The sequence below is a fragment of the Sorex araneus genome, chromosome 4 (genome assembly GCF_027595985.1).
Source record: "Sorex araneus isolate mSorAra2 chromosome 4, mSorAra2.pri, whole genome shotgun sequence".
NCBI classification, from domain to species: domain Eukaryota; kingdom Metazoa; phylum Chordata; class Mammalia; order Eulipotyphla; family Soricidae; genus Sorex; species Sorex araneus.
The window spans coordinates 196,776,844-196,804,227 of NC_073305.1; the positions used below are offsets into that span (position 1 = coordinate 196,776,844).

Sequence of the window (27,384 nt, forward strand, 5' to 3'; positions counted from 1 at the left end):
CTGGGTCAACTGCACGCAAGGGAAGCACTTTGTCTTCTGGACCAGCTCTCTGCCCCAACTTGTGTTTTTTTTTTGTTTGTTTGTTTTTTTCATGTTTTTTTTCTTTTGCTTTTTGGGTCACACCTGGAGATACACAGGGGTTACTCCTGGCTTTACACTCAGGGTTTACTCCTGGTGATGCTTGAGGGACCATATGGGATGCTGGGATTCGAACCCTGGTCGGCTGCAAATGGCCTACATGCTATGAAGGCAAAAGCCCTACCGCTATGCTATCACTCCAGTCCCCCAACTTGTGTATTTATACTGAAAAATCATATATTATGGTTAGTCCATAGATATACAGCGATACAGTTAATCGATTAATTTTTATATTTTCATTCAAATTCTCTCTCTCTCTCTGTCTCTGTCTCTCTCTCTCCCTCTCTCTCTGTCTCTCTCTCTCTCCCTCCTTTTTTTCACGACTCCCAATAGCACGCTGGTGTAGTGTTCAGAGTCTGCTCCCGGCTTAATGTTTGAGGTCACTTCCAGCAATGCTCAGGGAACCATGTATTGCCGGTGATCGAACCCAGGCACCCCCACGGGGAGCGTGTGCTCGGCCTTCAAGGCTGCCGCCCAGGTCCTGATCTCACTGAGCTCATTTGTTCCTTCTGGGAGTTTCTCTGTGGTTTCCTTGAGATTTCCCATGAAGACAGTTTTGCAGTGGAAATAGTTTTGTTCCCCCTGGTCGGTCTGTTATTTATATTGAAGAACATGTATTTGTGAACACATTATTTCTGTTTCTTGCCTTTTTTTTTTTTTTGCTTTTTGGGTCACACCCAGCGATACACAGGGGTTACTCCTGGCTCTACACTCAGGAATTACCCCTGGCAGTGCTCAGGGGACCATATGGGATGCTGGGAATCGAACCCAGGTTGGCTGAGTGCAAGGCAAATGCCCTACCCACTGTGCTATCACTCCAGCCCCTGTTTCTTGCTTTATTGCCACTTGGAGCAACTAGAATTTCCAGCACTCATTGAGGAAGAGAGGAGAGGCTGGAGAGAATGCTTATTTTGGGGGGGGGGGTCACACCTGGCAATGCTGAGGGCTGATTTTTGACTCTGGACTCACTGTTCACTCCTGGTAGGCTCGGGGGACCATATGGGGTGCTGGGGTTCAAACCTGGGTCCTCTGTGGCAGGGCGAGCGCCCTCCCCTCCCCGCTGTACTGTTGCTCTGGCCCTGGAGAGAGTGCTTTGCTGTCAGTTGAAGGAGAAGTTTCACCACTAAGTATCATGTTAGCTGTATGGATTTGGCAGCAGTTCTTTATCCAATTGAGGAACTCCCCATGATTACTAATTTTCTCTTTGTGTGTTTTTAATCACGGTGCTACATTTGGTTTGGAAGAATTTCTTTGCATTGATGGACATAATCATGTGATTTTCTTTTCTTTCTGTTAATCTAGTGATTACACTGACTGACCTTGGAATATATAACCGGCATTAGGTCCCTGGAATGAACTTTACTTGATCATACTATAGAATTCTTTTAATATTGCTCATACTACTTGCTACTAGTTAAGGATTTTCTTGTTTATATCATGAAGGGTATTGGTCTGTAGCTGTCCTGTTCTGAAATGTGCTTGGCTGACTTGACTATAGAGGTTGCATAAAATGAATTAGGATGTGCTTCCTCTTCCCTTCGATTTGCTAGAAAATATTGCATAGAATTGGTATTAATTCTCCTGAAATGTTTGGTGGAATTCTCCAGTGAGGCCATCTGGATCGGGAGCATTCTTTGGGGAGAGTTTTTCAGCTACAAATTCAATTTCCTTCATGGCTGCAGGGCTATCCAAATGATGAAGTTCATGCTGAGTGAGTTGTCATTTGTGTTTTTGCAACAGCTCCGTCTATTTGCTCCAAGTCGTCAGATCTGAGTGTTTGGTGCTATTCCCGGCTTCATTCCTGTTATTGATACTTGGTGTTTTCTCTCCTTTCTGTCTTTGCCACATTGCTAGACGTTTGCCATTTCATTTCTCTTTCCAGAAAAAGCAGTTTGCAGATTCACTGGCTCTGTTCTCTCTCTGGTTCAATTCCATGGACGTTGGCCCTTATTCCTATTGTATCTCCCTTTGTTGGCTTCTCTCTCTCTCTCTGTGTCTCTCTGTCTGTATCTCTCTCTCCCTTCCTTTCTCCCTCTCTCTCTCTGCCTCTATCTTTCTTTTGAGAATTCCGAGGGCTTGTTTAGGCCCTGTGCATCTGTGGGCAGGGTGGAGGCAGCGGGAGAGGGTGGTGGTGGTGCTTGGTGGATGTCAGGAGGTGCAGCAAAGTGGATGCGCTCAGGCGGGGGCCCAAGAGCCGAGATGACAGGTCCGTGTGGCCACTCAGGGCTGGGGGCAGTCAGGGAGGACTGGACTCGTTCTGAGCAGGTGGCTGCCGGGACAGGCCATTGGCTGAGCTGGGACAGCGGCAGGAGGGTCAGCCCCCATGGGGCTGGGGCCGTGGTGGCTCCCTGGGGGAGACAGGAAGAGGAGGGTCAATCACAGTCTCAGCGGGTCAGGGGACTTGGGCTGGGGCCAGAGCGCATGTCATGATTCTTAGGTGCCACAGATACACGGGCACACATTAGAGTGCTGCCTCGGGCCTGGAGTGTCTGCTTGGCATGCACAGGGCCCCAGGGATCTCTCTGGGGGCCTCTTTGAGCATACGCAGACACACACACACATACACACACACTCACAGACACACACACATACTCACACACACATACTCAGACACACATTCACAGACATACACATACATACAAACACACACTTACACACACTCACACACACATACTCACACACTTACACAACACACACACACACACACACACACACACACACACACACACACACACACTAAAGGGAAACTCAGCCTAAGAGTGCTGCTAGACCTGGGGCTGTAGCTGAGTGGTAAAAGTACTTGGTTGGTATGTGTGAGGCCCGGGTTCCATCCCCAGCACCACACACACATATGTATATGCACACATTCACACACACGATCACATGTGTACACACACGTACACATCCATGTGCACACTTGTGCGCACACACATGTTGCTGTTAGCGGATGCAGCCTCGCCTGTATGAACCTGCTGTTGGTGGCCGCCATCAGAACCGCGAGGTCAGTGGTGTCTGGGGAGGTGTGTGGGTCAGAGCCCGTGAGTGTCACGAGCAGGCGTAGCCCCGGGGCTGGAGGCTGTTGGGGCTGAGCAGCTGAACCGGGGCCTCAGGTCCTGGGGGTGTCGGGCTAAAGAAGGGGCGTCAGCGGCGAAGATGAGGGTGAGCCACAGGGGCCCGGGTGTCCTGGGGGGCAGTTGCTGGAGGGAGGAGTGGAGGGAGTGGGGGAGTTGTGCCATGCTGTGGGGGGCTGAGGTGTGCCCCCTGGGCCCGCTGAGCCTCCTCAGCCTCGGGCCTCCTGCTTCCGGCTTGCGGGCCTCCGGTCTGGTCTGGCCCCGCCTGCCCGGGAGCCCGGGAGCCGCAGAGAGGAAAACCAAGGACCCCTCCTCACACGGCTGTGGTCCCGCTCGGGTTCCCTGGGGCAGCAGCATTAGAGCAGAGGTCTGGGCTTGGGGGCGGGGAGGTGAGGACCAGCAGGGACCCTGGGCAACCCCTGCTGGGTCCCCCATGGGAAAGCAAGATAAGCCACGTGGCCCCTGTGTTGTCCCCTCCCAGGAAGTGGGGTCCCCACCCCCGACAGGCTCTGGGGGGAGTCACGTCCTTGTGCTCCAGGATTTGGCCCCTGCCTGCCCCCTCCCCCAGCTCTGGGGCCACTGCTGGGGTCACAGCTGCCACAGCGCTGACGGATTTCGAGGCTGAGCCGCGGGGCCTCAGGGGTTAAGTTCCCGGGCCCCCGCCCCGCACGGCTCTTTGATGGCATTAGAGCCAACCTTTTCCAGATGTGCAGAGCAAGCGTGGGGTCTGCCCGAACTCTGGGGCTTCACCAGCCCCCTCCTTCCCTCCACCAGCCGGCCTCCCCTCTCTGGTTGGGTTGCCACACCTCCCCCCTCGGGTTGCGGGTTGCACGGCCACAGTGAAGCCCGGGACTTCTCTAGGACACGGCCTTTCTCTCCCCGCTCCAGGAGCCTCCCCGCCCCAACACCGAGGCCCCTGGCCCCTGGCCCCTGGCCACTGTCCCCTTCTGGTGCTGGGCACGGCAGCTGGGAACCCCCAGGCCCCAGGCGCTGTTGACCTACAGCTGAGTTGTCACCTCGGGGGCCACCGCCTGCTGCTGTCGCCTGCCCAGGCTGCCTCCAGGCCAAGAGGCCTGCATGGAAGTGCCTGTGGGGTGGGGGTGGGGTTGAGGGGCCCCCCTGGACCTCTCCCTCGCGGGGTCTCTCACGGAGAGGGACCTCCTGCCTCTTCCTCACCTTCACACTCTCCGTCACACCAGAGTCCCATGACCTTTGGCAGGGGGGGACACAGAAAACTCATAACCTTAGCCACTTACTGCTGAGGGGGCCCCTCCCGCTCAGAGTGGGGGGCTTCATGGAGGGCCGCTGAGAACATGGGGCCCTCATTCCCGAGTCTCACCCCAGCCTCTGCCGCGGCGCCTCGACTTCCCCCACTGTGCGGCTTCCTTCACCCCTGCCCCCGCCGCCAGCCAGCCCTTCCCTGGGGTCTCTCTGCCAGTCTCACCCCATCAGGTCTGCCCTCCTCCTCCAGGCCATGGTGGTGCTCCCCGGGGCGCGCGGTGGTGGGGGGGTGCTCTCCTACCACATGGCTGTGCTGAGATGGAGAATCTCGCCCAGCCCTTTGTTTATTTTCCATCCGCAAGAGCGAGAGGGGTCTCTGCCGGTGTGTGACAGCTCTGCCAGTAAGGAGCCAGGCAGTCGGGGAGAAGTCTGCCTGGCGTGCGGGCCTGGCCAGGACCCAGCTGCCCGCAGACGGACCCAGGCTGCACCCGCCCTGCACTGGAGGCCCCCAGTTGCCACATCGGTGCCCAGTCCACGCTTCAGAAGAACTCTGCTCCCCAATGCACCATGTATTTCTTCCCCTATGGCCCTCAACCTAGTGGTGCTAGCTGACATTTGCTTTCCCGGTTCAGGACAAATCTCACCCCCCTCCACCTTTTGAGGTCTTGCCCACCTTGCGATTTCATTAAGAAAACAATTAAGGAGACAAATCTTGCTCATCTTTTCTTTTTTTTGGAGTCACACCCGGCGATGCGCAGGGATTACTCCTGGCTTTGCATTTAGGAATTACTCCCAACAGTGTTCAGGAGACCATATGGGATGCCGGGAATCGAACCTGGACCGGCATGCGGCATGCAAGGCAAATGCCCTACCCGCTGTGCTATCGCTCCAGCCCAAATCTTGCTCATCTTTGTCAATGTAGAAAAAAGCCACTTGAGGGCGAGAGACAGCAGGGCTCAAGGCGTTTGCCTTGCATGGCCCCGACTCCACTTTGACCTCCACACTTTGGGGTGCCCAGAGCAGCACTGGGAGTAGCCACCAGCACTGACCTGAAAGTAACCCCCAAGCACTGCTGAGGGTGGCCCAACACCCCACCTGTTCCAGCCTCCACCCTCCGACAGACATGAGCACTGCTGAAAAAAGACTTAATAAAAAGGAAAGTTAGACCGTGCTCGTGCATGAGAAGACATTACGATGCTAACTGTGTCCACATGAGTCACACTCAGAATCATGGCGGGCTGTTGGGACAGAGCTTTATAAGCCCATCGAAGAAGCTCAGGGAATGCAAAGGGCCTTGAAACGTCGAGCAAACCTCCAAGGAGGATGAAATTGGAGAGGCCCATCAGCAGGTGTCAAAGCCGCTGTGAATCTATATGAAGAGCGTGGTTCGGGGGCTGGAGCAATAGCACAGCGGGTAGGGCGCTTGCCTTGCACGCGGCCGACCCAGGCTGACCCAGGTTCAAATCCCAGTATCTCATATGGTCCCCTGAGCACCGCCAGGGGTAATTCCTGAGTGTAGAACCAGGAGTAACTCCAGTACATCGCTGGGTGTGACCCAAAAAGCAAAAAAAAAAAAAAAGAGCGTGGTTCTGAGGCTGGAGCCATATGGGACACCGGGGACCCATCCCAGGGTGGCCCTGTGCGTCTCAGCTCTTCCTGCCTCTGGGACCAGCAGGGGTGGGGAGTAACTGCCTGTGTGCTCTGCACTCTAAGGCTCTGAGAGTATGTCCTGAGCACCGCTGGGGGTAGCCCCCCAAAATAAAGAGAAAAGAAAAAGGACTGAGGTTTGGGTACATGGAGAAAACAAGAGGTGAGGAAGACAGGAACGGGCACGCATTTGGTTGCCAGCAGGGCTAGAGAACTAATGCAACTCAGAGAGGGTAAAGGTTTTTCAGTAATGTCAGAAGCAGGTGACTCCAAATGGAGAAGAATGAACTTTGATTCCTCCTCATCAAATAGTAAAGTATTTGGTTTCGTTTTGGGGTCACCCAGCTGTTCTCAGAGCTTACTCCTGATTCTGAGTTCAGTGGTCACTCCTGGTGATGCTTGGGGGACCATAAGTGGAGTTGGGATTTGGAGCTGGGTCGGCCACGTGCAAGGCAAACATCTGGCTCTGCCCTCAAGAGCAGAGGGCACTCTTTCCCACTCCTGCTGCTGGTTGGGGAACCATCTGGGTGTTGGAGATTGAACCAGGGTTGGCCTCGTGCAAGGCAAATGTCCTCCCTGCTGCATTATCACTCTGGCCTCCCTAATTTTTTTTTTCTTTTTGGGTCACACCAGTGGTACTCAGGGGTTACTCTTGACTCTATTCATCCTGATTCTATTCATTCCTGATTCATCAGGAATCACACCTGATGGTGCTCAAGGGACCATATGGGATGCCGGAGATGTGTGCAAGGCAAACATCCTACCCTCTATAGCTCTGGCCCCACCCCTAAAATTTTTATTTATTTTTATTTTTTTTTTATTTTTTATTTTATTTTATTTTTTTTTTGCTTTTTTGGGTCACACCTGGCGATGCACAGGGGTTACTCCTGGCTCTGCACTCAGGAATTACCCCTGGCCATGCTCAGGGGACCATATGGGATGCTGGGATTTGAACCCGGGTTGGCCGCATGCAAGGCAAACGCCCTACCCGCTGTGCTATCTCTCCAGCCCCCTTATTTTATTTTTTGCTTTTTGGGTCACACCTGGCGATGCTCAGGGGTTCCTCCTGGATCTGCACTTAGGAATCACCCCTGGTGGTGCTCAGGGGACCATATGGGATGCTGGAAATTGAACCCAGGTCGGCTGCATGCAAGGCAAACGCCCTACCCACTGAGCTATCGCTCCAGCCCCCCTAAAAATTTCTAAATGATGAAATTGAACTTTATTGGAACTGAAAGCTGACTGTCATACACATTGATTTTAGAAAATGAAAAAGGAGAGTCTCAGAGGGGGAGAAAGCACCGGCTCTCCACACAGCTGACAGAGATGAGCTGTAGAGAACATGCCTGCTTCCAATTCAATTAGGAAAAGACACAAAACTCAATTTAAAAATGGGCAAAAAATCTTACAAGGGCTCCTTCACCAAAGATGATATTCAAGTAACACATAAAGGGACTCAATTTTGCATTTAATTAGTAAAAATGGAAACAAGAATTGTAATGGCAGAATGACATAAGCCCTCGCATGTCAAAAATAGAAAGCATCGACGAGGTCAATGTCGGTGCGGGCGCGGGCACAGAAACTGCTGTGAGGCACAGGGCTCTTCATCTGAGCTGCTTGGGAACCTGTGCACAGGGTGGACCCAGGGGAACCAGAGCGCCATCCTGGGGTCCAACAGCTCCACTCCTAGGTAGGCACGCTAGAGGAACAGAAGCCCATCCTCACAAATATTGACATGAGAAGGCTCATAGCATATTTGGATATCACGGCTCAAAACTAGAAGCAAACTAAACATCCAACAGGAGAGTGGATAATGTGGTACATGGCTATAAGGGAATATTACTCAACAGTGAAAAGGAACACAAATCTGTTACATATACATGGGTGAACCTCACGGAGACACATCATGTGATTTATTTGTTTGTTTTTTGGGACACACCCAGCAGTGCTCCTGACTCTGCACTCAAGGATCATTCCTGGTGGGCTCAGGGGACCAGATGGTGCACTGGGGATTGAGTCATGTTAGCTGCGTGCAAGACAAACACGCTCCCCATACTCCAATCATTCCGGCTTCCAAAGATACAAGTGAAATGTGAAAGTTCCAGGTCAGGCAACACAAACCTCTGGCAAGGGACCTTGGCAGAATGGTGCCTTTGTGGCTTGGTAACGGGAGCCTAGTGAGTTACGGCAACGTTGTCAGGACACATTGGTAAAGGTTGACTCACTGCTAATATCAAACATGTCAATCTAGCACCAGGGATGTGCCTGGTGTTTGCCTTCTGACTGACTGTCATGACCATGGCGATGTGCTTTGTGTTCAAAAGCCCACGCCTACTCCCCTCTCCTATCCCCAGTGCCTGGCACATGGAGGGATGCCCTGGCACCCTGGGACCTACTGCTGAATGTAGGAATGGGAGCAACTACCGAACTGCATGGGGGCCGAGGAGAGCACCTCTGAAGCCCTGGCCAAGGGAAGAGTCTTTCAGAGGAAAGACATTGGAGACAGTCTGGACGCTATTGGGAATTCTCTGGCAGCATCAAGGAAGAAGGCAGAGGACCTGCATGTGCAAAGGCCCTGGGGAAGGAAGAACAACCGCTTGTGTGGTAGTGACTGGAGACTCAGCTGCTGATGGCTCAGGGAGGGGAGTGGAAAGAAGCAGACGGAGAGTTTGGTCTTTGGGAGCAACGGAAAGTTCTGGAAGAGGGCAGTCACAGAACTGAATTAAGGTCTCTGGATTTGCAGGGAAGTCTCTGTGGTTGTTGAGCACCCTGGGGTTCTCGCCGCCCCCCCTGACGAGCCAGGCTCCTCTAGGGAGCCCCAGGCCCTCTGGGGCGCAGAGTCCCTGCCCTCTGGGCTGGTGAAACAGCACCACCTACTGGTGGGCCTGTAGCCCCTTCCAAGGCCGGCTGTGTCTGTGGATGTGTTAGACTACGTGATGTGAATGTGTGAGTGTGAGTGTGGGTGACCGTGGGTGACAGTTGAGTGTGTGTTTCTTGTACAATCTATCTTGACCCCTTGCTCTCACGGCTGTCCAGAGCAGTGATACTGGTACTGGTCACCACTGACCCCCGTGTGCCATGCCTGCAACTTTGGGGGCACCTGGAGGTCAGATGCCCAAGTTTGTGCTCAGCTGCCAGTCTGGGCTTCTCCTCCCAGCTGACCTTGGCCTCCTCACTGGGAGTTTCCTGCTGTGCTTACACTCCCACCCCCACTGCACGCGCGCGCGCACACACACACACACACACACACACACACACACACACCCTAGCTCTTAGCTCTGCAGGGGAACGGGTTGCTGGAATGTTTACGAAGATGAGGATCTGTTGGAAAGAGAAACGAGCAGGACAGGATTCTCCGCAGTGTTTAGGGAATTTCACATGTGGCCTGTGTGTTTCCCATCCAGCAGTGACTGTGCAGACATCACTCCCGCAGCTGCCCACTCACCCCCGCCAGTTGCCTGCTTGTTTCTGCAGTTGCCCACTTACTCCCAGCTCTTCCTGCACTCTCTAAGCCACTGGTGCACTGGTACCAGTGGAGTGTGTGTGTGTGTGTGTGTGTGTGTGTGGCCACCTGGATCAAGCAGTACCATGAGAGTCACGTGTGCCTGGTGAAGAATGAATGAGTAAATCAGATTTTTTAAAAAAAAATTTTGGGTCACACCCGGCGATGCACAGGAGTTACTCCTAGCTCTGCACTCAGGAATTAACCATGGCGGTGCTCAGGGGACCATATGGGGTGCTGGGAATCGAACCTGGGTCGGCCGCGTGCAAGGCAAACGCCCTACCCACAGTGCTATTGCTCCAGCCCCTGAAGAATGAATGAGTTTGTTAAACTAGTTTTTTTTTTCTTTTTTTTTTTGGCTTTTTGGGACACAGCCAGTAACGCTCAGGGGTTACTCCTGGCTCTGCACTCAGTAATTCCTGGTGGTGCTTGGGGGATCGAACCAGGGCTGGTCATGTGGCAAATGCCCTACCAACTGTACTATCGCTCCGGACCTGGAGCTAGATGTCCTTGTCCCTGCGCCCAAGTTTGGGGAAGAGTCCCCAGGCTGCAGCCGGAACCGTCTCCAGCAGGCAGGGTACTGCGAGGATGAGGGGCTTGGGGGGTGAGATGGGGGGCTGCTAGGGCTGAGTCCAGGACCGGAGACCCAGTTTGATCAAGTCGTGACCCCGGTCTAGGGGGCTCAGGAGGACTTTCCGTGGGGATGCTGTGGGTCACGGTGCTCCGAATCGCGGCCGAATGTGGGTCACACAGGTCTGGTGAGGGGTCTGCGCTGGGGCCCTTCTTGTCCTCTTCATCCTCTTGGCCTCTGTCTCAGCTTAGGTCCCATACCAAAATGCCCACAGGGGTGATCGCTCAAGCGGCTGTCCCTCGTGCCTCCCAGAGCCAGGGCCTTGCTGCGCATGCGCTCATGGATGAGCCGGCTTTCCTCCCCTCGCCTGGCCTCGGAGGACACTGCCCTAGAGGCCTGCATCCAGCCCCCTTCCACCTTCCAGACCTCTTGAACAGCTCTCAGATAGAGTCAGATAGGGGAAAAGGGCTCCAGCATGTGAATTCTTTGTTTTTTTGGGGGGTGGGGGTCCCCAGTTCCGCCACCGGGACAGTGGGTGCTCAGGGCATTCCCATCACAGGAAAGCACGCCAAAGCCTTGCAGGAGGCGGGAAGCAGCACTTTAATGAACTCTTAGTTCATTCATTCATTCATTTTGGGTCACACCCAGCGGTGCCCTATGGTTATTCCTGGCTCGCATTTAGGAATCACTCCTAACGGGCTGGGGTGGGGGGCACATGGGATGAGGGAGATGGAACCTACCGCCCAGGCCCCCCGACGCGGGCACTTCAGAACCGACATGCATGAGAGTGGCCACTTGCCCCGAGCTTCTGGCCAGCCCTGAGTGCAGAGCTGGCTGGTGGGCTGTCTAGGGTTAGCTCTGGGCAGGTGTGGGGGCGTTGGTGGGGCGGGTAGCGGCCCCAGCGTCCTGACGCTGCCCTTGTGTTAGTTACAGGACTCTCATCAGACCCACTTACAGAGTGTCCTACCGGACGGTGACGGCACTGGAGTGGCGGTGCTGCCCTGGCTTTACTGGGAGCAACTGCGAGGAGGGTGAGTCCTTGGAACCTGGGGGCGGGGCCTCCTGCATCGGCTGGGTGGGTGGGGCCAATCGGAACATTGGGGTGGGGCCTGGGCAGGACCAATCGGAGCATGGGATGGGGGAAGGGGCGGGGCATGGAACATTGGGCGGGGCAGAGCAGGGCCAATCAGAGCATGGGGCCGGGAACCTGCCTGGTCCAGTTGAGGAGTTTCTGTGCTTAGCGAAGGCATATGAATGGGCCACCAGCTTCAAGGAGAGGGACTGGGGGTGGCCGCGGTTCCTCCTCACCCAGCGGCCTCTGCCTGAGGTCTGCCCTTCCCAGGGTCTGAGCCTAGCCTGCTCTGGCCCAGACGGTGCACAGAGAGTGGGGGTACTTGGCCCTCAGCATAGCGCAGGCGACGCTCAGCCGCAGCTCGGGAATTGACCTGCGCCTCGGCTCCACTTTCTCTTATTTTGGTCTCCCCAGTAGTGCCCGTCCCGCAGATACTCAGCAACACACAGCCGGGCAGGCCTGGTGGTTTGGTGCTTGGGTTGTGCTCAAGAAGCACCAAGCCCTGCGCTAAGTTAATTTTCCTTTATGATTTTATATTATTCTTACTATCATTATTATTTTGTGGGCCACACCCAGCGGTGCTCATGGGTTACTCCTGACTCTGCACTCAGAAATTACTCCTGGTGGTGCTCAGGGGACACTATGGGATGCTGTGGATCCGACTTGAGTCCCGCGTGTAAGGCAAGAGCCCTCCCTGCTATACTATCTGTCCTGCTCCCTGACTTGCGTATTATTTCAAGTTTTCATTTCTTCCTTATTGAACTGACTAGAACTCCTGGTAAAATGTTGAAGCCAAGTGGTATGAGCCGGTACCTTGCCTGGGCTGACTTTAGGGGAGTTCTGTGCAAATGTGCAGTTGACTTTATGCCATAGATCAGATGTGCCGTTACTCACATTCTAAACAGAATTGAGTGTGTTCATCAGGAATGTGCTGAATCGGGTGGAATGCTTCTTCTGCATCTATGGGGTGACCACCTTTATCTCTTCATTGCTGACATGTCACATTACACAGATATGAAACATGACACCAAACTTTTATAACCTCATTTGAATGTATTATTCCTTTTCATATGTGTATATTTTACATTTATCTAATCATCCTTCTTTATGATGTCTTTTCAGTATTAAGTGAGGGTTATGCTGTTCTCATAAAGAGAACTGAAAATATTTCATCCTTTTTTTTTTTTTCCCTTTTTGGATCACACCCGGCGATACACAGGGATTACTCCTGGCTCTGCACTCAGGAATTACTCCTGGAGGTGCTCAGGAGACCATATGGAATGCTGGGAACCGAGTGCAAGGCAAATGCCTTACCTGGTGTGCTATTGTTCCAGCCCCCTCATACATTTCTTACTGTGCCAGTTGGCTTTTGGAAAATTCTCTCAACTTAAACAAAATTTAAACTATTTTAACTTAATCTGACTTAAATTGTTTAAAAGCACCTAATTTTATTTTATTTTTGGTTTTGGTTCACACCTGGTGGTGCTCAGGACTTACTTTTGGCTTTGTGCTCAGGAATCACGCCTGCCAGGACTTGGGGGGGCATACGGAGTGCTAGGAATGGAACCTGGGGTGGCTGCATGCACAGCAAGTGCCCTACTTCTATTTTACTTTCTGGTACTTTTTTTTGGGGGGTGTGCATATCTGGTGGTGCTCAGTGCTTACTCTTATTTCTTCATTCAGGGATCCCTCCTGAGAACATTTACAGTGCTGAGAATTAAACTAGAATCCACTGTGTGCAAGGCAAACACCTTACCTGCCGCAGTACTAACTCTCCAGACCATCTTAACAATTTTATTTTGTTACTTTTTTTTTTTGGGGGGGGAGCATACCTGGTGGTGCTCAGGGGCTATTCCTAGTTCTGTGCTTAGGAGTGACCTCTGGGGGTTTTTAGGGGACAATATCTGGTGCCAGGGATTCAAACCAGGGTCAGCAGGAAGCGAGGTAAGGGCCTGACACCTGCATTATCACGCCACCTCCTTAACTATTTTTTAAAGTGTATAGTGGTAGTAAGTGCATCCATGCTGTTTTGCAACCTTCACTTCTATCCAGTTCTGAATATTCATTATTACCCCAAAGGGAAAGCACGTACTTATCACTTTATGCTTTTCCTGGCTTAGCCCCTGGTAACCGCTTACCTATTTTTGATCTCTCCTGAGTTGCCTATTCTGGATGTTTTGTGTAAATAGAGCCATTGAGGGTCAGAGAGAGATGATACAGGAGTAGGACATGGGTAAAACCCAGGTTAAATCCCCAGCACCACATACTGTCCCCTGAGATCCACCAGGAGTGATCCCTGAGCACAGAGCCAGGAGTAAACTCTGAGCATAACCAGGTGTTCAGAGTTTACAACAACAACAAATTAAGATTATGCGGGCTTCTGTGTCTGACCTCTTTTTTTGTTATGTTTCAAATGTTTATTTTTTTTAATTGAGTCACTGTGAGAGTCACAGTCACAAAGCTATTCATGATCAGGTTTCAGTCATACAATGATCCAACACCCCTCCCTCCATTTCCCACCACCAAAAACCCCAGTTTCTTTCCCCAGCCTGCCTCTATAGCTGGCACTTTATTTCTCTCCTTCTCTCTCCCCTGCGGGGCCCCCCTTCCCTTTCTGAGCACTGTGGTCTGCAACACAGTTACCGAGAGGTTTTCATGAATGTTCATTTACCTACTTTCAGCACGTAGTTCCTAACCAGAGTGAACATTTCCAACTCTTTGTCATAATGGTCCCTTCTCTATCCCAATTGCTTTCTCCCCTAGCACACTTGAGGTAGGCTTCCACCTGTAGACTAATTCTCCTTGCCCTTATTTCTACTGTCCTTGTGTATTAGTCTCATATTCTGTTTTATATATATACATATATATATATTCCACAAATGAGTGTAGTCATTCTATGTCCTTCTGATTCATTTCACTCAGCATGATACTCTCCATGTCCATCCATTTATAAATGAATCTCATAACTTCATTTTTCCTAATTGATGCATAGTATTCCATTATGTGGATGTATCACAGTTTCTTTAACCAGTCATCTGTTCTCGGGCACATGGGTTGTTTCCAGATTCTGGCTATTGTGAACAGTGCTGTGATAAACACAGAAGTGCGGATGGCATTTCTGACGTATGTTTTTGTGCCTCTGGGGTATATTCCCAGAAGTGGTATTGCAGGGTCAGATGGAAACTCAATTTCTAGCTTTTTGAGGAACGCCAAAATTGTTCTCCGGAAAGGTCGTACCAGTCGACATTCCCACCAGCACTGAAGTCCCTTTCTCTCCACATCCACGTCAGCATTGGATGCTCTTGTTCTTTTTCATGTGTGCCAGTCTCTGTGGGGTAGGATGATACTTCACTGTGGTTTTGATTGCATCTCCCTCATGGTTAGCGATGTAGAGCATTTTTTCATGTGTCTTTGGCCATTTGTATTTCTTGTTTGAAGAAGTTTCTGTTCACTTCCTCTCCCCATTTTTTGATGGGGTTGGATATTTTATTCTTAAAATGTTCTGCCAGCGCCTTATATATCTTGGATACTAACCCCTTATCAGATGTGTATTGGATAACTATTTTTTCCCAACCTATGGGATATTTTTGTACTTTTGTCACTCTTTCGTTTGGGGTGCAAAAGCGTCTGAGTTTAATGTAGTCTCATTTGTTTACTGACTTCTTTTTTTTTCAGGGGAGGGTCACACCCAGCGATGCTCAGGTGTTGCTTCTGGCTCTGCACTCAGGAATTATTCCTGGTGATGCTCAGGGGACCCTATGAGATGTCGGGGATCAAACCTGGGTCAGCCGCAATCAAGGCAAACGCCCTTCCTGTGTCCTCTTGCTCTGGCCCCTTTGTCTGGCTTCTTTTCCTGAGTGTCATGCTGAGGCGTGTCACCCGGGCTGTCACATACATCTGCATGACAAATGCCTTTCACTGGAAGACTAGACTGCATTTTGTTTATTCATTCATTGGTTGGTGGCAGCCTATGGGTTGTTTCCACTTTTGGCTTCTACGAGTACTCATGAAACTATTTTTGTTTGTACAACTGTGTTTGATTCCGTTGGACACAGATTTAGGATGGGGCTTCCAGAGTCATGTGAAATTAATGTTGATTATGCTAGCCACTGCTGAACTGTTTCCACAGTGACTGTGCCACTTCACGAAGTTCCCACCACAGCGCTGGAGGCGTCTAGTTTCTTATATCACACGGGGTTCTCTATTTTTCATTAATTTTTTTTCTTTTTTGGGTCACAACTGGAGATGCTCAGGGGTTCCTCTTGGCTTTGCACTCCACAGTTTTTCCTGCTGGTGCTCAGGGGACTATATGGGGTGCTGGAGATCGAACCCAGGTTGGCTGTGGGCAAGGCAAACGCCCTACCTGCTGTACTATCGCCCTGGCCCCTCCATTATTTTTTTTTTATAATGTAGGAGCACTGCTATTTATTCAGTCATTGATCAAGCTGATTGAATTGAGCATGAACTCCACATTTCTTTTTTTTCTTTTTTTTTTTTTTGCTTTTTGGGTCACACCTGGCGATGCACAGGGGTTACTCCTGGCTCTGCACTCAGGAATTACTCCTGGCGGTGCTCAGGGGACCATTTGGGTTGCTGGGATTCGAACCTTGGTCGGCTGCATGCAAGGCAAATGCCCTACCCACTGTGCTATCACTCCAGCACCTCATTTCTTTTATTTTTTAAAATTTTTTAAATTTTATAAGGTAGTTCACAATGTTTGATTACATTCAATATTTAAACACCAGTTCCACCACCATTACACCTTCCCACCACCAAATTTGGGATGTGTCCATCCCAAATCCCAATCCCTATCCCCAAACACAACCGAAACAATATATTTCTATTGTCTGTTATAAAGAACTGCTGAACATGCTTACAAAAATGTGTTCATATAGGAAACAGTGTGAAGATTGTTCTGTTTTGGCAGGAGCCATTAAGACATTCTATAGGATATCACTAACTTGTTGTTTGGGTGATGTGAGCTTTGGTATATATACCATAAAAATATGTATATATGCATATATAGATATTTCCCTCTATGATTTGTTGCCTACTATCCAAGCCCCATCAGATGTGGTGTAGTAATTCTGGAGAATGGGTAGGTAGTGTTTTATGATGTGTCGGGTCCAGGAATATGTTTACTCATATGTAAGCTTGGCCCAAGCACATGGGGAGTGGCCTTGAGCGTGGTGGTGGTTGTGTTGTGGCACGGGGGCCCCATGTCCGGTGGCGTGGTTATGGGGGCCTCATGTTATGCTCCCTTCTGGGAGAAGCATCCATGTGATCTGGATGGTGGTTGATGATGAGATTGTCTGGCGCTGGCAGGAGGTGGCTTATGGACATGATCCCTAGGTCACCGGAGACTGGGGAAAGCGGGCAGAGGATCTCTGTTTCTGGTCCCGTTGAGCCCAGAGTTCAAGGTCACAGAGTTCTGCATTGCCTGGGTTCCATAGGACTTCACTCATGCATGAGGCTCGGCCCGAGTGCCTGGGGGGGCGGGTCTTGAGCGTGAAGGCAGTTGGGTTGTGGAGGTTTTTGGTTGCCGGGGCTGGGTCCCTTGGGGTGGGGAGGGCTCTCACCCGCCCCCACTCTGAGGCGCCCCAGTGAAGACAGCCTGGTGTGGGATCGGGATATTCTGTGGTTCTCTCTTTCGAGAGTTTTAGTTTATAGTCCCTGGGTCTTGGCCGTTGATGAGATTATATGGTGCCGGGGGCAGTTTGTGGGTGTGACTGCCAAGCTACTGGGAAACTGGGGATCTGGGGGAGGAGGCCCAGTCCCGATCCAAGAAGGCCTGGAGTTCTCAGTCATGGGTTCCCGCCTACCTCTGCACTACAAGCCCTAACTCTGTCTTTTGATCTCTTTTGAGATTTATGGGTCTGTGAAATAAGGCCAATAAATGAGCTTATATAGATGAGCCGGAGGTGGCTTATGGGTGTGTCTCCCACATACCATTTTATTTCTTGGTAAACTTGGCCCCAAGTTGTTGGGGTCTGGCCTAAGGCACAGCAGCAATTTTGGGATATCTGGAAGTCTGAAGGCACCATCAGGCTGCTGATGCATTTGCCCCACAGGTACAGGTTGACCTGCTGGTGGCACCATACCTCCCCTCCATTAATTTTTAATAATGTTTTCATTGACTTCATATTCTGGATTTGTGATTTTTTTTAAATTTTCATACTTTAAACAGTCTGGTTGTTCCATTTTCCTTGGGCATTCATCATTTGGGGCGAGAAGTCTGCTGTATATATTATTTCCTGATTTTGTATGTCTCCTCTAGTTATTTTCTAAATTAAAGATATTTGTTTTGGGGACACATCCAGCGTGCTCAGGGCTTACTCTTGGCTCTGCGCTCAGGGATCATTCCTGGCAGACTCAGGGGACCCTAGGGGGTGTCAGGAATTGAACCTGGGTTGGCCGTGTGCAAGATGAACCCCCTCCCCACTGTACCATGGCGTCCAGATTTCATTTCTAACTCAGTTCCTACAGTCACTATCTGCAATCAGGCGCCCCTCAGGCTAGTTCAATCAGTGGCCACCACGTCTTCCCTTTGAAATGGCCCCTGATAATTTAGGAAGGACTTTCACTGTTCTCTTCGTCCGTTTCCCTAGTGTGGATGCTTCTGCAGACTGACATCTGGGGGCCATGCCTTGTGCCCACAGCCAGCTGTGGAAACCGACTCCCTGTTAGGGTGGTGTCAGTGGTTGGATCTTTTGGGAATTTGGTGAGACCATGGGGGTGGAGCCCCGGGAATGGGGTTAGTGCCCTTCTGAGAAGTGACCTTGCAGGGCCCCTGGCTTCTGCTGGGTGTGCACAGTAAGAAAATAGATGAAAGTCTAAGCCAGATTCTCACCAGCCACAGAATCTTCTAGAACCTGGATCTGGGACTCCCCCAAAGTGTCAGAAATAGATGCTTATTTTATGAGACCCTGTCTCTGGCTATCAACAGTCCAGAAGGACTAAGATGCAGGAGCTACAGTTCAGAGGTAAGAAGAGATGAGGCTGGAGTGATAGGACAGCGGGGAGGGCCTTTGTCTCTCACGTGGCTGACCCGGATTCGATCCCGGGCATCCCATAGGGTTCCCCGAACACTGTCAGGAGTAACTGCTGAGAGATTAGGCCAAAGTCAAGTAGCTGTGAAGTGACAGGCGAAGTTTGTTTGTTTGTTTGTTTTGCTGTAGGGCCACACACAGTGGTTCTTGGGACTTAACTCTTGGCTCTGAACTCAGGGATCACTCCTGCTGGCATTTGGTGGATCGTATGTGGTGCCAGGGACCGAATCTGGGTGGGCCACGTCCAAGCAAGCGCCCTCCCCGCTGCACTGTCTCTCCAGCCCCATGGCTCCTGATTAGATGCTCTGGGGACCTCTTAGCTCTCGGGAAATTCCACCTAAAGCTGTCCCAGTGCAAGGGACAGGCCAACCGGACCCTGGACTGGCTCCATCCGGTCAGACTGATCGTGGTCTCATCCCCCTGTTCCAGAGCTCAGGTCTGATTGTTGCCTGGAAACCGTCGCAGAGCTGACGGACTCGAGAGATGATAAGTTTCACTCAACCAGGGAATTTGTTTTTGTTTTTATTTTTGTTTCAGCTGGAGTCCTGAGCAGCACAGGAAATGAGTCCCTGGGTCCCCCAGACAGCAAGGGCAGGCCTGGGGTGAGGTGGCTTAGCTGGTGCTTCCAAGCATCTAGCTGATTGATTTGCATCCAAGATGATGCTGACCTTTCCCCCTTGGCTCCTGCCCGGGGTATGACTGTGTTTGTGTTTGAAATGGCTCAGAGTTCAAAGCCAGAGGGGTTCTCCCGGGGGGTGGCTGCAGCCTTGGGGCCAGATCTGCAGAGCTCAGCGCTTTAGAAGACACGTCTTCTGCGTGAAGAGGGTGGGGTGGGAGTGGGGGGTCCACACCCACCTGCGAGGGCGAGTTGTAAGAGGGAAGGACAGGTGTGTGTGGGGGGCCACATATTCAAGTCCACTCAGGGCCTGGGAAGTTTCAGGCACTGTGCTGGGTGCCGGGGTCACGCTGATGAAAAGGGGGACCTTGGGAGCACCTCCATGGAGGTGTGGGCTGGAGAGAGCAGGGAGAGGGGGAGCAGGCGACCGGAAGAGCACACCAGTGAATCCAACTCTGTGGCATGCCCGCCGGGCCGAAACCACGCGCAGGACCCCAGACCCGCAGCGAGAACAGGATCTCGGTGGGTCTTGTGACCTGGCCCCTGGCTTCCGCTGAATCGCTGCTTGGGGACTGTGGTGGCCCGAGCGGCCCCCTCCGCCCTGCTCAGCTCCCACCTTTAGGGAAACCAGGTCATGACTCTGCATCCGCCCAAGGCGCCCTGCTCTCCAAGCCAGCTTATTGTCGAGAAGCTTCTAGAAAGGACTCCACCTTCCCCAACTCAGCTCCCTTGCTCCCTATCTCCATCCTGCGAGGCTGGGCCTCTGCCCGCCTTCCCACTCCGAGGGTAACCAGCAGAGAGCCGGATGGGGTCCTTTTCTGAATGACCGATGGGGCGGCCCAGTGTCCCTTGGGTGAGAGGGGGTTCAGAGAGGAGTGGGGAGTCTTTGACTGGGGGACAGGAGGGACTTGAGGAGATGCTGATTTCATTTATGGGAGGCTGGTGGCAGCCCTGGGGGTGGGGAACAGTGGACTGTGCCTGCCAGTGGCACTGCTGGGCCGTCATGCCAGCCCTTGTCACAGACCCTTGGTTCCTGGAAGCTTCGGACCCTTGCACAGTCTGGGGGGTGGGCATGAGTGTGGGCTGGGGGGCGCATCTTTTTCAACTCTCAGCAGGTAGCGAGGCCTGACTTATGGGACCCTGGACCCCTTGAAAGCCTCACGCCCCCCCCCTCCCCGCCAACTGGAGCAGGTCCAGCCACATGCCTGGCTCTGCTTTCACAGGGATCTCCTTGGGGGGCCGGGATGCACTGCAGACATTATCTGCTTTTTGGGGGATTTTGGTCTATACCTGGAGGTGTTCAGGGCTGACTCCTGGCTCTGTGCTCAGGCGTCACTCCTGGCGGGTTCAGGGGACCTTATGGGGTGCCGGGGATCCAATCCGGCTCAGTGGCTTGCTGGGTAAGCATCCTCTCTACTTACTATTGCTCGGGCCCAGGGGGATTCTCTTCCTTCTCTTCCTCCTTCTCTTCCTCCTCCTCTTCTCCCTCCTCCTCCTTCCCTTCTTCCTCCGGATGTCCCCATGGTCAGGCTCACACTCTCTCCTGTCAGGAGGCTGCTGGAGAGCAGGGGGCCCAGGCACTCTAGACCAGGCCTCATCCAGAATGTTCAACCTGTGCAGGGAAGCATTTCCAGAACTTTCCAGCTGGGGCCGGGGTTGCAGACTCTGTGGTCAGTAGGACCCTGGCCTGTCCTCCAGGTTAGGGCCCGCATGTCCAGCCGCTGCCCCCTCTCTGGACGTTTCGGTGGATGGCTGAGCTGGACCCCTGGCCTATTGCAGAGGACGGTGATGGACGAGCACCCCCGGGAGCTTGGGGTGCCATCATCCCATCTTCTCCACATCCACTTCTCTCCTTAGGCCTCCTGCCATGTCCTGTCTTACAGGGCCCCCAGCTCTGGGTCCTGCTGGTAGAGGGGTGAAGCAGTGGGCAGGGGACACAGGCAGGGGACCGGGCTCAGTGTGGGTCACCAGCTCACAGCATCAAGTGTGGTGTCGGCGCCCTCCTGCTTCTCTGCAGTTCCTTCCTCTGCTGAAACCCTGAGCCCCTCTGAGCCATTCCCACGGTGGGCATCAACTCCTCCCAAACTGTTCCTGTTGGTGTGTGGACGCCCTCCACGGTGGACGATGTTTGGGATGGCATCAAGAGTGGTGACCCTTTTCCAGAGGCCCACCCTGGCCCAGTGTAACCCCGAAACTGCCATCCTTGGCAGCTAAAGGTTTAGGAAATGTGTTTCCTAACTCATCAGACCTGAAAGCGGAGATGATGCGGCTCTGGGGGCTGCAGGACACATCCCGGGTCAGCTCTCACCTGTTGCGTGAACGTTCATGCGGTCAGAGGCGCTGAGACAAGGAACGTGGAAGAAATGTGTTTCATGGAGGTCCAAGCACTCTCTGGCTCTTGGCAAAGGTAGAGAGCCCCGTGATCTCCTTTTATTGATCATGGTACCTCTAAAGGGTGCAATACAGTGATGTCACCAAAGGCATCAAAAGACATTTCAATATACTGAAATTATTTTCTGAAGGCAGCTTGAAGGGGGAAAATGTTCCTGTCTTGTAGTACAGTCTACATGGGCTTGCCCTGATAGCTCAGTCCATCCCCAACACTCACCCCCTATTCTTCCCCCCTCCCCATTTCCATCAGCTGGGGGCCGATCTCCAGAGAAACACGTACCGAGCTAGGAGAGCTTGTATTTTGAAAGAAACGCCTTTCGTCTGAGCAGTGAATCTCGAGAGTGGGCTCGAAATGTTCAGGAAACCATGTTGTAAACAGATGTGCGCTGCTGGGGCTTTGCGTTCCATTTATAGATGCAGGCGGAGTAAATTTAGCCCGTTCGTTGGGGCCCCTGCGTTTCAGGATGGTAAGGGAGAACTGGCTTCAGCGGCAAGTGCCCCCGCTGCCTGGCCCCTAGCGAGACCGCCCGTCCTAAGGGGCTCTGAAGTCATGCACTGACGTTTCTCCCTGGCCACAGAAAATTTCAGAAGGCCTTCTCCGCCTGCCTGGCGCTGTCACCTGCAGCCAGGACCGCGGCTTGGTTTTTCAGAGAATCTGCCACAGCTTCTTCAGCCTGAGATTCAGGGGCCTGCAGACAGGACGACTTCTTTGCTTAAATACAGTGAACAAGTGGCCTTTGTGAACTGTAGCTACTTCCCTGTCCTCCCTCCGTCTTCGGAGAATCCGAAAGACTTAGAACCTTGTCCTGGACTGGGCTTTGGCTAAAGGGGATGTTGTGGCTGCTTTGAGCAACCTTCAATTCCCTTTCTTCTCATTTCTCTGCTCGCTGCAGTAACAGTAAATTTCCTTCTAGAACTTTCCCTTTGGGTTCACAGCCTGGCATCACAGACACAGGAGCCCTTAAATTTCAGCCTGTGTCCACCTTTGACCTACCTCCTCTACGTAGTCCCACCACCTCTAGCTTTAAAGTGTGAGAGAGAGGGGCTGGAGCCATAGTACAGTGGGGAGGGCGTTTGCCTTGCACGCGGCCGACCCGGGTTCAATTCCCAGCATCCCATATGGTCCCCCGAGCACTACCAGGAGTGATTCCTGAGTGCAGAGCCAGGAGTAACCCCTGAGCATCTCCAGGTGTAACCCAAAAAGCCAAAAAAAAAAAAAGTGTGAGAGAGAGCCAGTGCTTGTTCCTGCACGAGAAGGCTCGGAGGCCTTTGGAGGGATGGGGCTTAATCGGTCTCAGCAATATCGTGGCTCTGAGAGGAGGGAGGCCCCGGGTGAGGGGGAGACACGGGGGAGCTTTCAGGACATATAAAACCTTATAGCCCGGGCTCGGTGCGACAGCACAGTGGGGAGGGCGTTTGCCTTGCAATCGGCCAACCCTGGGTTTGATCCCTGGCATCCCATATGATCCCCTGAGCACCACTGGGTGTGACCCCAAAAGCCCCCTCCGCCAAAAAAATTAAAAACCCTCATGGCTCCAGTTCGCCCCTTCCTATGGGCAGAGCTTGAGGCATCCCCCAAATATTTTTGGTGTTGGAATCTATATGTTACAACATCTTGGATTAAAGATCGCAAACCACTCCAGTACATATAATCGTCATGGAAAAGTTTGAAATAGTCTGAAAATTACCCAAAGCACCTGCTGTCAGAAAAATGGTACAGGGCCTGGAGTGATAGCATAGCGGGTAGGGTGTTTGCCTTGCATGCGGCCAACCCGGGTTCGAATCCCAGCATCCCATATGGTCCCCTGAGCACCACCAGGAGTAATTCCTGAGTGCAAAGCCAGGAGTAACACCTGTGCATCGCCGGGTGTGACCCAAAAAAGCAAAAAAAAAAAAAAAGAAAGAAAAATGGTACATTGCTCCTGAGGGAGCAATCCTCCCTGTCCAACCAACCATCGGAGGGGGCGGGGGCGCAGCACCCTCAAGCCCATCCCGGGGTTTCCTTTCCCACAGGGGAGAGGTGGGAGCTGCCCATTCCTGTCTTGTGAGCAGCCGTGCACGGTGGGTGGGGGGGCAGGCAATGTCAGGAGTGAGTTCGACCCTCTGCTCCTTGCTTGCTCTCTGCGTCCGGCGAGCCCGGGACAGTGGACAGTCGAGGGCGGGGGGGAGCTCCGAGGGCGCCTAGGAAGCGGCTCCTCTAGCAGTTCAGAGTAAAGAGAGTTCAAAAGTGGGGGTGGGGGGCCCTGGCGGGTGGGACTGGAGTCTCACCCGTGGGGTGCTCCCCCAGAGCTCTTGGGTGTGTGATCTGTGATCCCCCCTCCCCCTTCCCTACCTGCCTCACTGGAAACCAGGAGAGGACCCAGGAGATTTCATGGTCCTGCGCCTCCCCCGCCCCCAGCGCCCCCTGGCGGCTGGTGAGCGCCTCCCACTTGGAAGTACAGAGGCTGAGCGGGCTGTAGGGAGGGGGAGGGGAGGGGCCGCACACAGTGTGTGTTCACATTGGTGACCCGCAAAGGGAGCCTGGGGCTGTGGAGCAGAGGCAGTGTGACCTAGGGAGCTGAGAGTTTTGTGGCAGCCTGGGTCCCAGACACCTAGAGCTGCATTTTCTTTTTTTTGGTTTTGGGGTCACACCTGGCGATGCACAGGGGTTACTCCTGGCTCTTCACTCAGGAATTACCCCTGGCGGTGCTCAGGGGACCATATGGGATGCTGGGAATCGAACCCGGGTCGGCCATGTGCAAGGCAAACGCCCTCCCCGCTGTGTTATCACTCCAGCCCTAGAGCTGCATTTCTATTTGCCAGCAAGCTGGCCTTGAGGGGCGAATGTAGGGCTGACTCAAGGGGTCCCCCATGGGACTGGAGCCCCTGATCAGTCAGCCGGGAGTGGGGGGTGGGGAGCCGCTCTGCAGCTTCTGTTCCCCCTCGCCCTGAGTGGTGGTGGGGATTCAACCAGGCCGCTGACCGCACCCCTTGGCTGCCCGGGTGCCGGTGCAAGGCTGGCCACAGACTTGGCGGGGGCTGCACCCCCAGGTCTCGGAGACAGGCTTGCTTCAGCCCCTCGCAGAGGCAGCTGGGCCTCGTGTCCATCTCAGTGACCTGCCGGAAGTGGCAGCTTTTCTATCTCTCCTGGACCCCCGCCTCTGCATGTGTGTGCAGCCTCCCCACCCACCAAACTGTGTCTCAACGTCTCTGGCTGAACTGACTCCGTTTCCCTGATGCAGTCCTAGACTGGGCGGCCCCCACAGGCTTCATCCTTCCCACCACTGGGACCGAGGATGAATTAGTCCCAACAGAGTCAGGGCCCGGTGGCTTCTCTAGTCTTTGTTTCTCTTCCAATGCCATGAGCCTTCTCAGAGCTTGGGGTTCACGGGGGGCTCAGGCCTTTCTCGCTGCACCACTTCAGCAGAGTCTCGTCCCTGGGCCCAGCCTGGGGGAGGGGGTGGTGGTCTTCAGCCTTGCAGCCCTCCGGCTGTCTCACACCCCGTGTGGGCATCTGGGCTGCGGTGCCATGGGCATCGGGCATCATCCTGTGTCACAGGAGACCCGTGGCCAGGCTGGGGTTGTAAATGGGCCAGAGCCTCGCTTTCCCGGAGTGGATGTGCAGCGGGCGTAGGGCACGGTGCTTTCTGCCCAGCCCAGAGCACCTTCCTCTTCCTCCTCCCCTATGACTGGTGCCTGCCTCAGTTTCCCCACTGTTGCTCCAGATGGAGGAGTGGCCCACAGTCCCCCCAGGTGGTGCAATGGAGCAGCACCCCCTCCATGAGTCCGTGGGAAGAACAGGGCTGCCCCATGACTGGAAGTCTCAGAGAGCGAGTCACTTCCTCTCTCGGAACCTCAGTCCCGTCACCTGGGAAGTGGCCACATGTTCAGGGGATGTTCTGAGGTGAATAAGAAGAACCCATGGGACCTAAGCTGTGGACCCTGTGACACATATCTCAGGCCTTGAGATATGGGGGTTTGGTTCCAGATCACCTATAAGCCACTATCGCAACCGAGGTCCACATGTACTTCTGCGGCTGTTGCATATGCCAGGATGGAGCCCAGGACAGCTGCAGTGGCTTTTGTCTGAACTGCGACCCTTGGGGGTGCTAGAATGACCCTGAGGGGCAGTAAGTAGCCTTGGGTGCAGTTTGAGGGGTGCTCTCTGTTTGGCCAATGAAAGTATATTTCTTTCTCTTTTTCTTTGTGGGGGTGGCCGCACCCAGCGGTGCTCAGAGCTTACTCCTGGCAGACTTGAGATGTCGGGGATTGAACCCAGGTCAGCTGTGTGCAAGGCAAGCGCCCTCCCCACTATACTATCACTGGGTTTCTGAGGACCGGCGGTGCCGGGCGATTTCTTTTCTGAAATGGGCACAGCTGGCCACTCTTGAGCCCGGGGCTCTGGCGGTGAGCCTAAGCAAGCCCCTGCGTCCTGTGCATTACAGCCCGTGAGGCACAGCCCTGGAGCCCCCAGCAGCGCTGGGCCGTGGCAGCGCCCCATCGCCAGGCCAGTGGCTGAGTCTTCAGCCCAGCTGAGTTTACTCGGGAGCCCCATCCGCCCCCAAATAAAGAGTTTGAGTTGAAGCAGGGCAGGCTGCTCACACCGAGCTGTGTTTCTGTTATTTTTATTCCTAGGACTCTATTGTTTCGTGCTGTTCCAGAATGTTCTGATTCTCCCCGCCTGCCCTGTATGAGGCTCCTTGACAAATGTTGGCATTTCCCCTGTTAGAATAAGGGTGATGGGGGGCTGGAGCAATAGCACAGTGGGTAGGGCATTTGCCTTGCACGAGGTCGACCTGGGTTTGATTCCCAGCATCCCACATGGTCCCCTGAGCACCGCCAGGAGTAATTCCTGAGTGCACGAGCCAGGAGTAACCCCTGTGCATTGCCGGGTGTGACCCCCCCCCCAAAAAAAAAGGAAAAAAAAAGAATAAGGGTGATGGGTGCTTGGTGCTTGGGACCGAAACAGATCTGGAAGCCAGGAGAGAGGGAGGAGAGAGAAGAAGAGGAGAAGAGAGGAAGGAGAGGAAGGAGAGGGAGAGGGAGAGAGAGAGAGAGAGAGAGAGAGAGAGAGAGAGAGAGAGAGAGAGAGAGAGAGAGAGAGAGAGAGAGAGAGGGAGGGAGGGAGGGAGGTGGAGAGGGAGGAAGAGAGAAGAGAGAGGGAAAGGGAGAGAGGAGAAGAGAGAGGCAAGAGAGGGAGAAGGAGAGAGAGGAGAGAGGGGGGAGAAAGAGAGGGAGAGGGAGAAGAGAGGAGAGAGAAAAGAGAGATCAGAGAGCTATTCAGAGGCCTCTGCTTTCTTTCTGGAGACGTGTCCATTGCAAACAGCACAAGATTAGATGAACGGTGTACCTGGGTCCTAGGGGTCACAGATGTGGGGTCCACCTAGCTTCCTCCCAGCAGCTCAGATGGGTGTGGGTAGCCAGGAGCCCCTGGAGCAGGTGAGGGTTCCCTGCAGAGGCTGTGTCCCCCAGGGCTTCTGGCAGCTGGACCTCGGGGTCCCCCTACTTCCCACCCCACCCCAGGGAACTCAACCTGCAGTTTGAGGCTGTGCGTCTTGACTGTTCCCAGCCAAGTGACAAGTCACCTGCCGTGGGGTTCCCCTCTGGAAATGGGGTTCCGCAGTCCTGCTGCGGGCTGGGGTGGGGGCGGGGTGCCCCAGGTCTGCGTGGAGGAGCCGGGGCTCTGGTTATTGTAAACTCCCCGCAGAAGGAGGCCGACCATGATGTCATGTCTAGACTCCCCGGTCAGGTATAAATTATGGAGACAAAGTTGCATGTTCAGTGGTTAAACTGTAAAACTTTAACGAGAGCGCTCTGCGGCTGGGGCATGTGCCCGGCGCGGCTGTTCCGGGGCGAGGGGACTTCCTTCCCTTCCCGCCCTCCCAGCTGGCAGCGCCCAGCACCTGGTGGGGACCCTGGCAGCCCCGCCTGCCCCCTGGGGACGTCCTGGGACCGGGCCGGCCTCGCAGGGCCCCAAGTGTCCTCGCCTGTAAAGTGCGAGTGGAAGATTCCCTGGTGCTAAGATTTCGGGGTCCTGGTTCTCTGGTGGCCGCGGGAGACCAGTGGGCAGGAGAAATGCCCACGGGGCCCTCCCCAACCGCCAGCCCAAAAGGGTGACAGGGTGTGG

At 53.5% G+C, this 27,384-nt stretch overlaps 1 protein-coding gene across 2 annotated transcripts in view; it reads left to right on the plus strand.

Moving 5' to 3' along the window:
- The window catches only part of COL26A1 (collagen type XXVI alpha 1 chain), a 91,522-nt gene that overhangs the window by 35,148 nt on the left and 28,990 nt on the right, over window positions 1–27,384 (plus strand). The window contains exon 3 of one of the 2 annotated variants that reach the window (XM_055135570.1): window positions 11,078–11,181. In XM_055135570.1, coding sequence (XP_054991545.1) covers window positions 11,078–11,181 — 104 coding nt within the window. The remainder of the gene's footprint in view (window positions 1–11,077; window positions 11,182–27,384) is intronic. The other variant, XM_055135571.1, reaches the window with a different exon arrangement.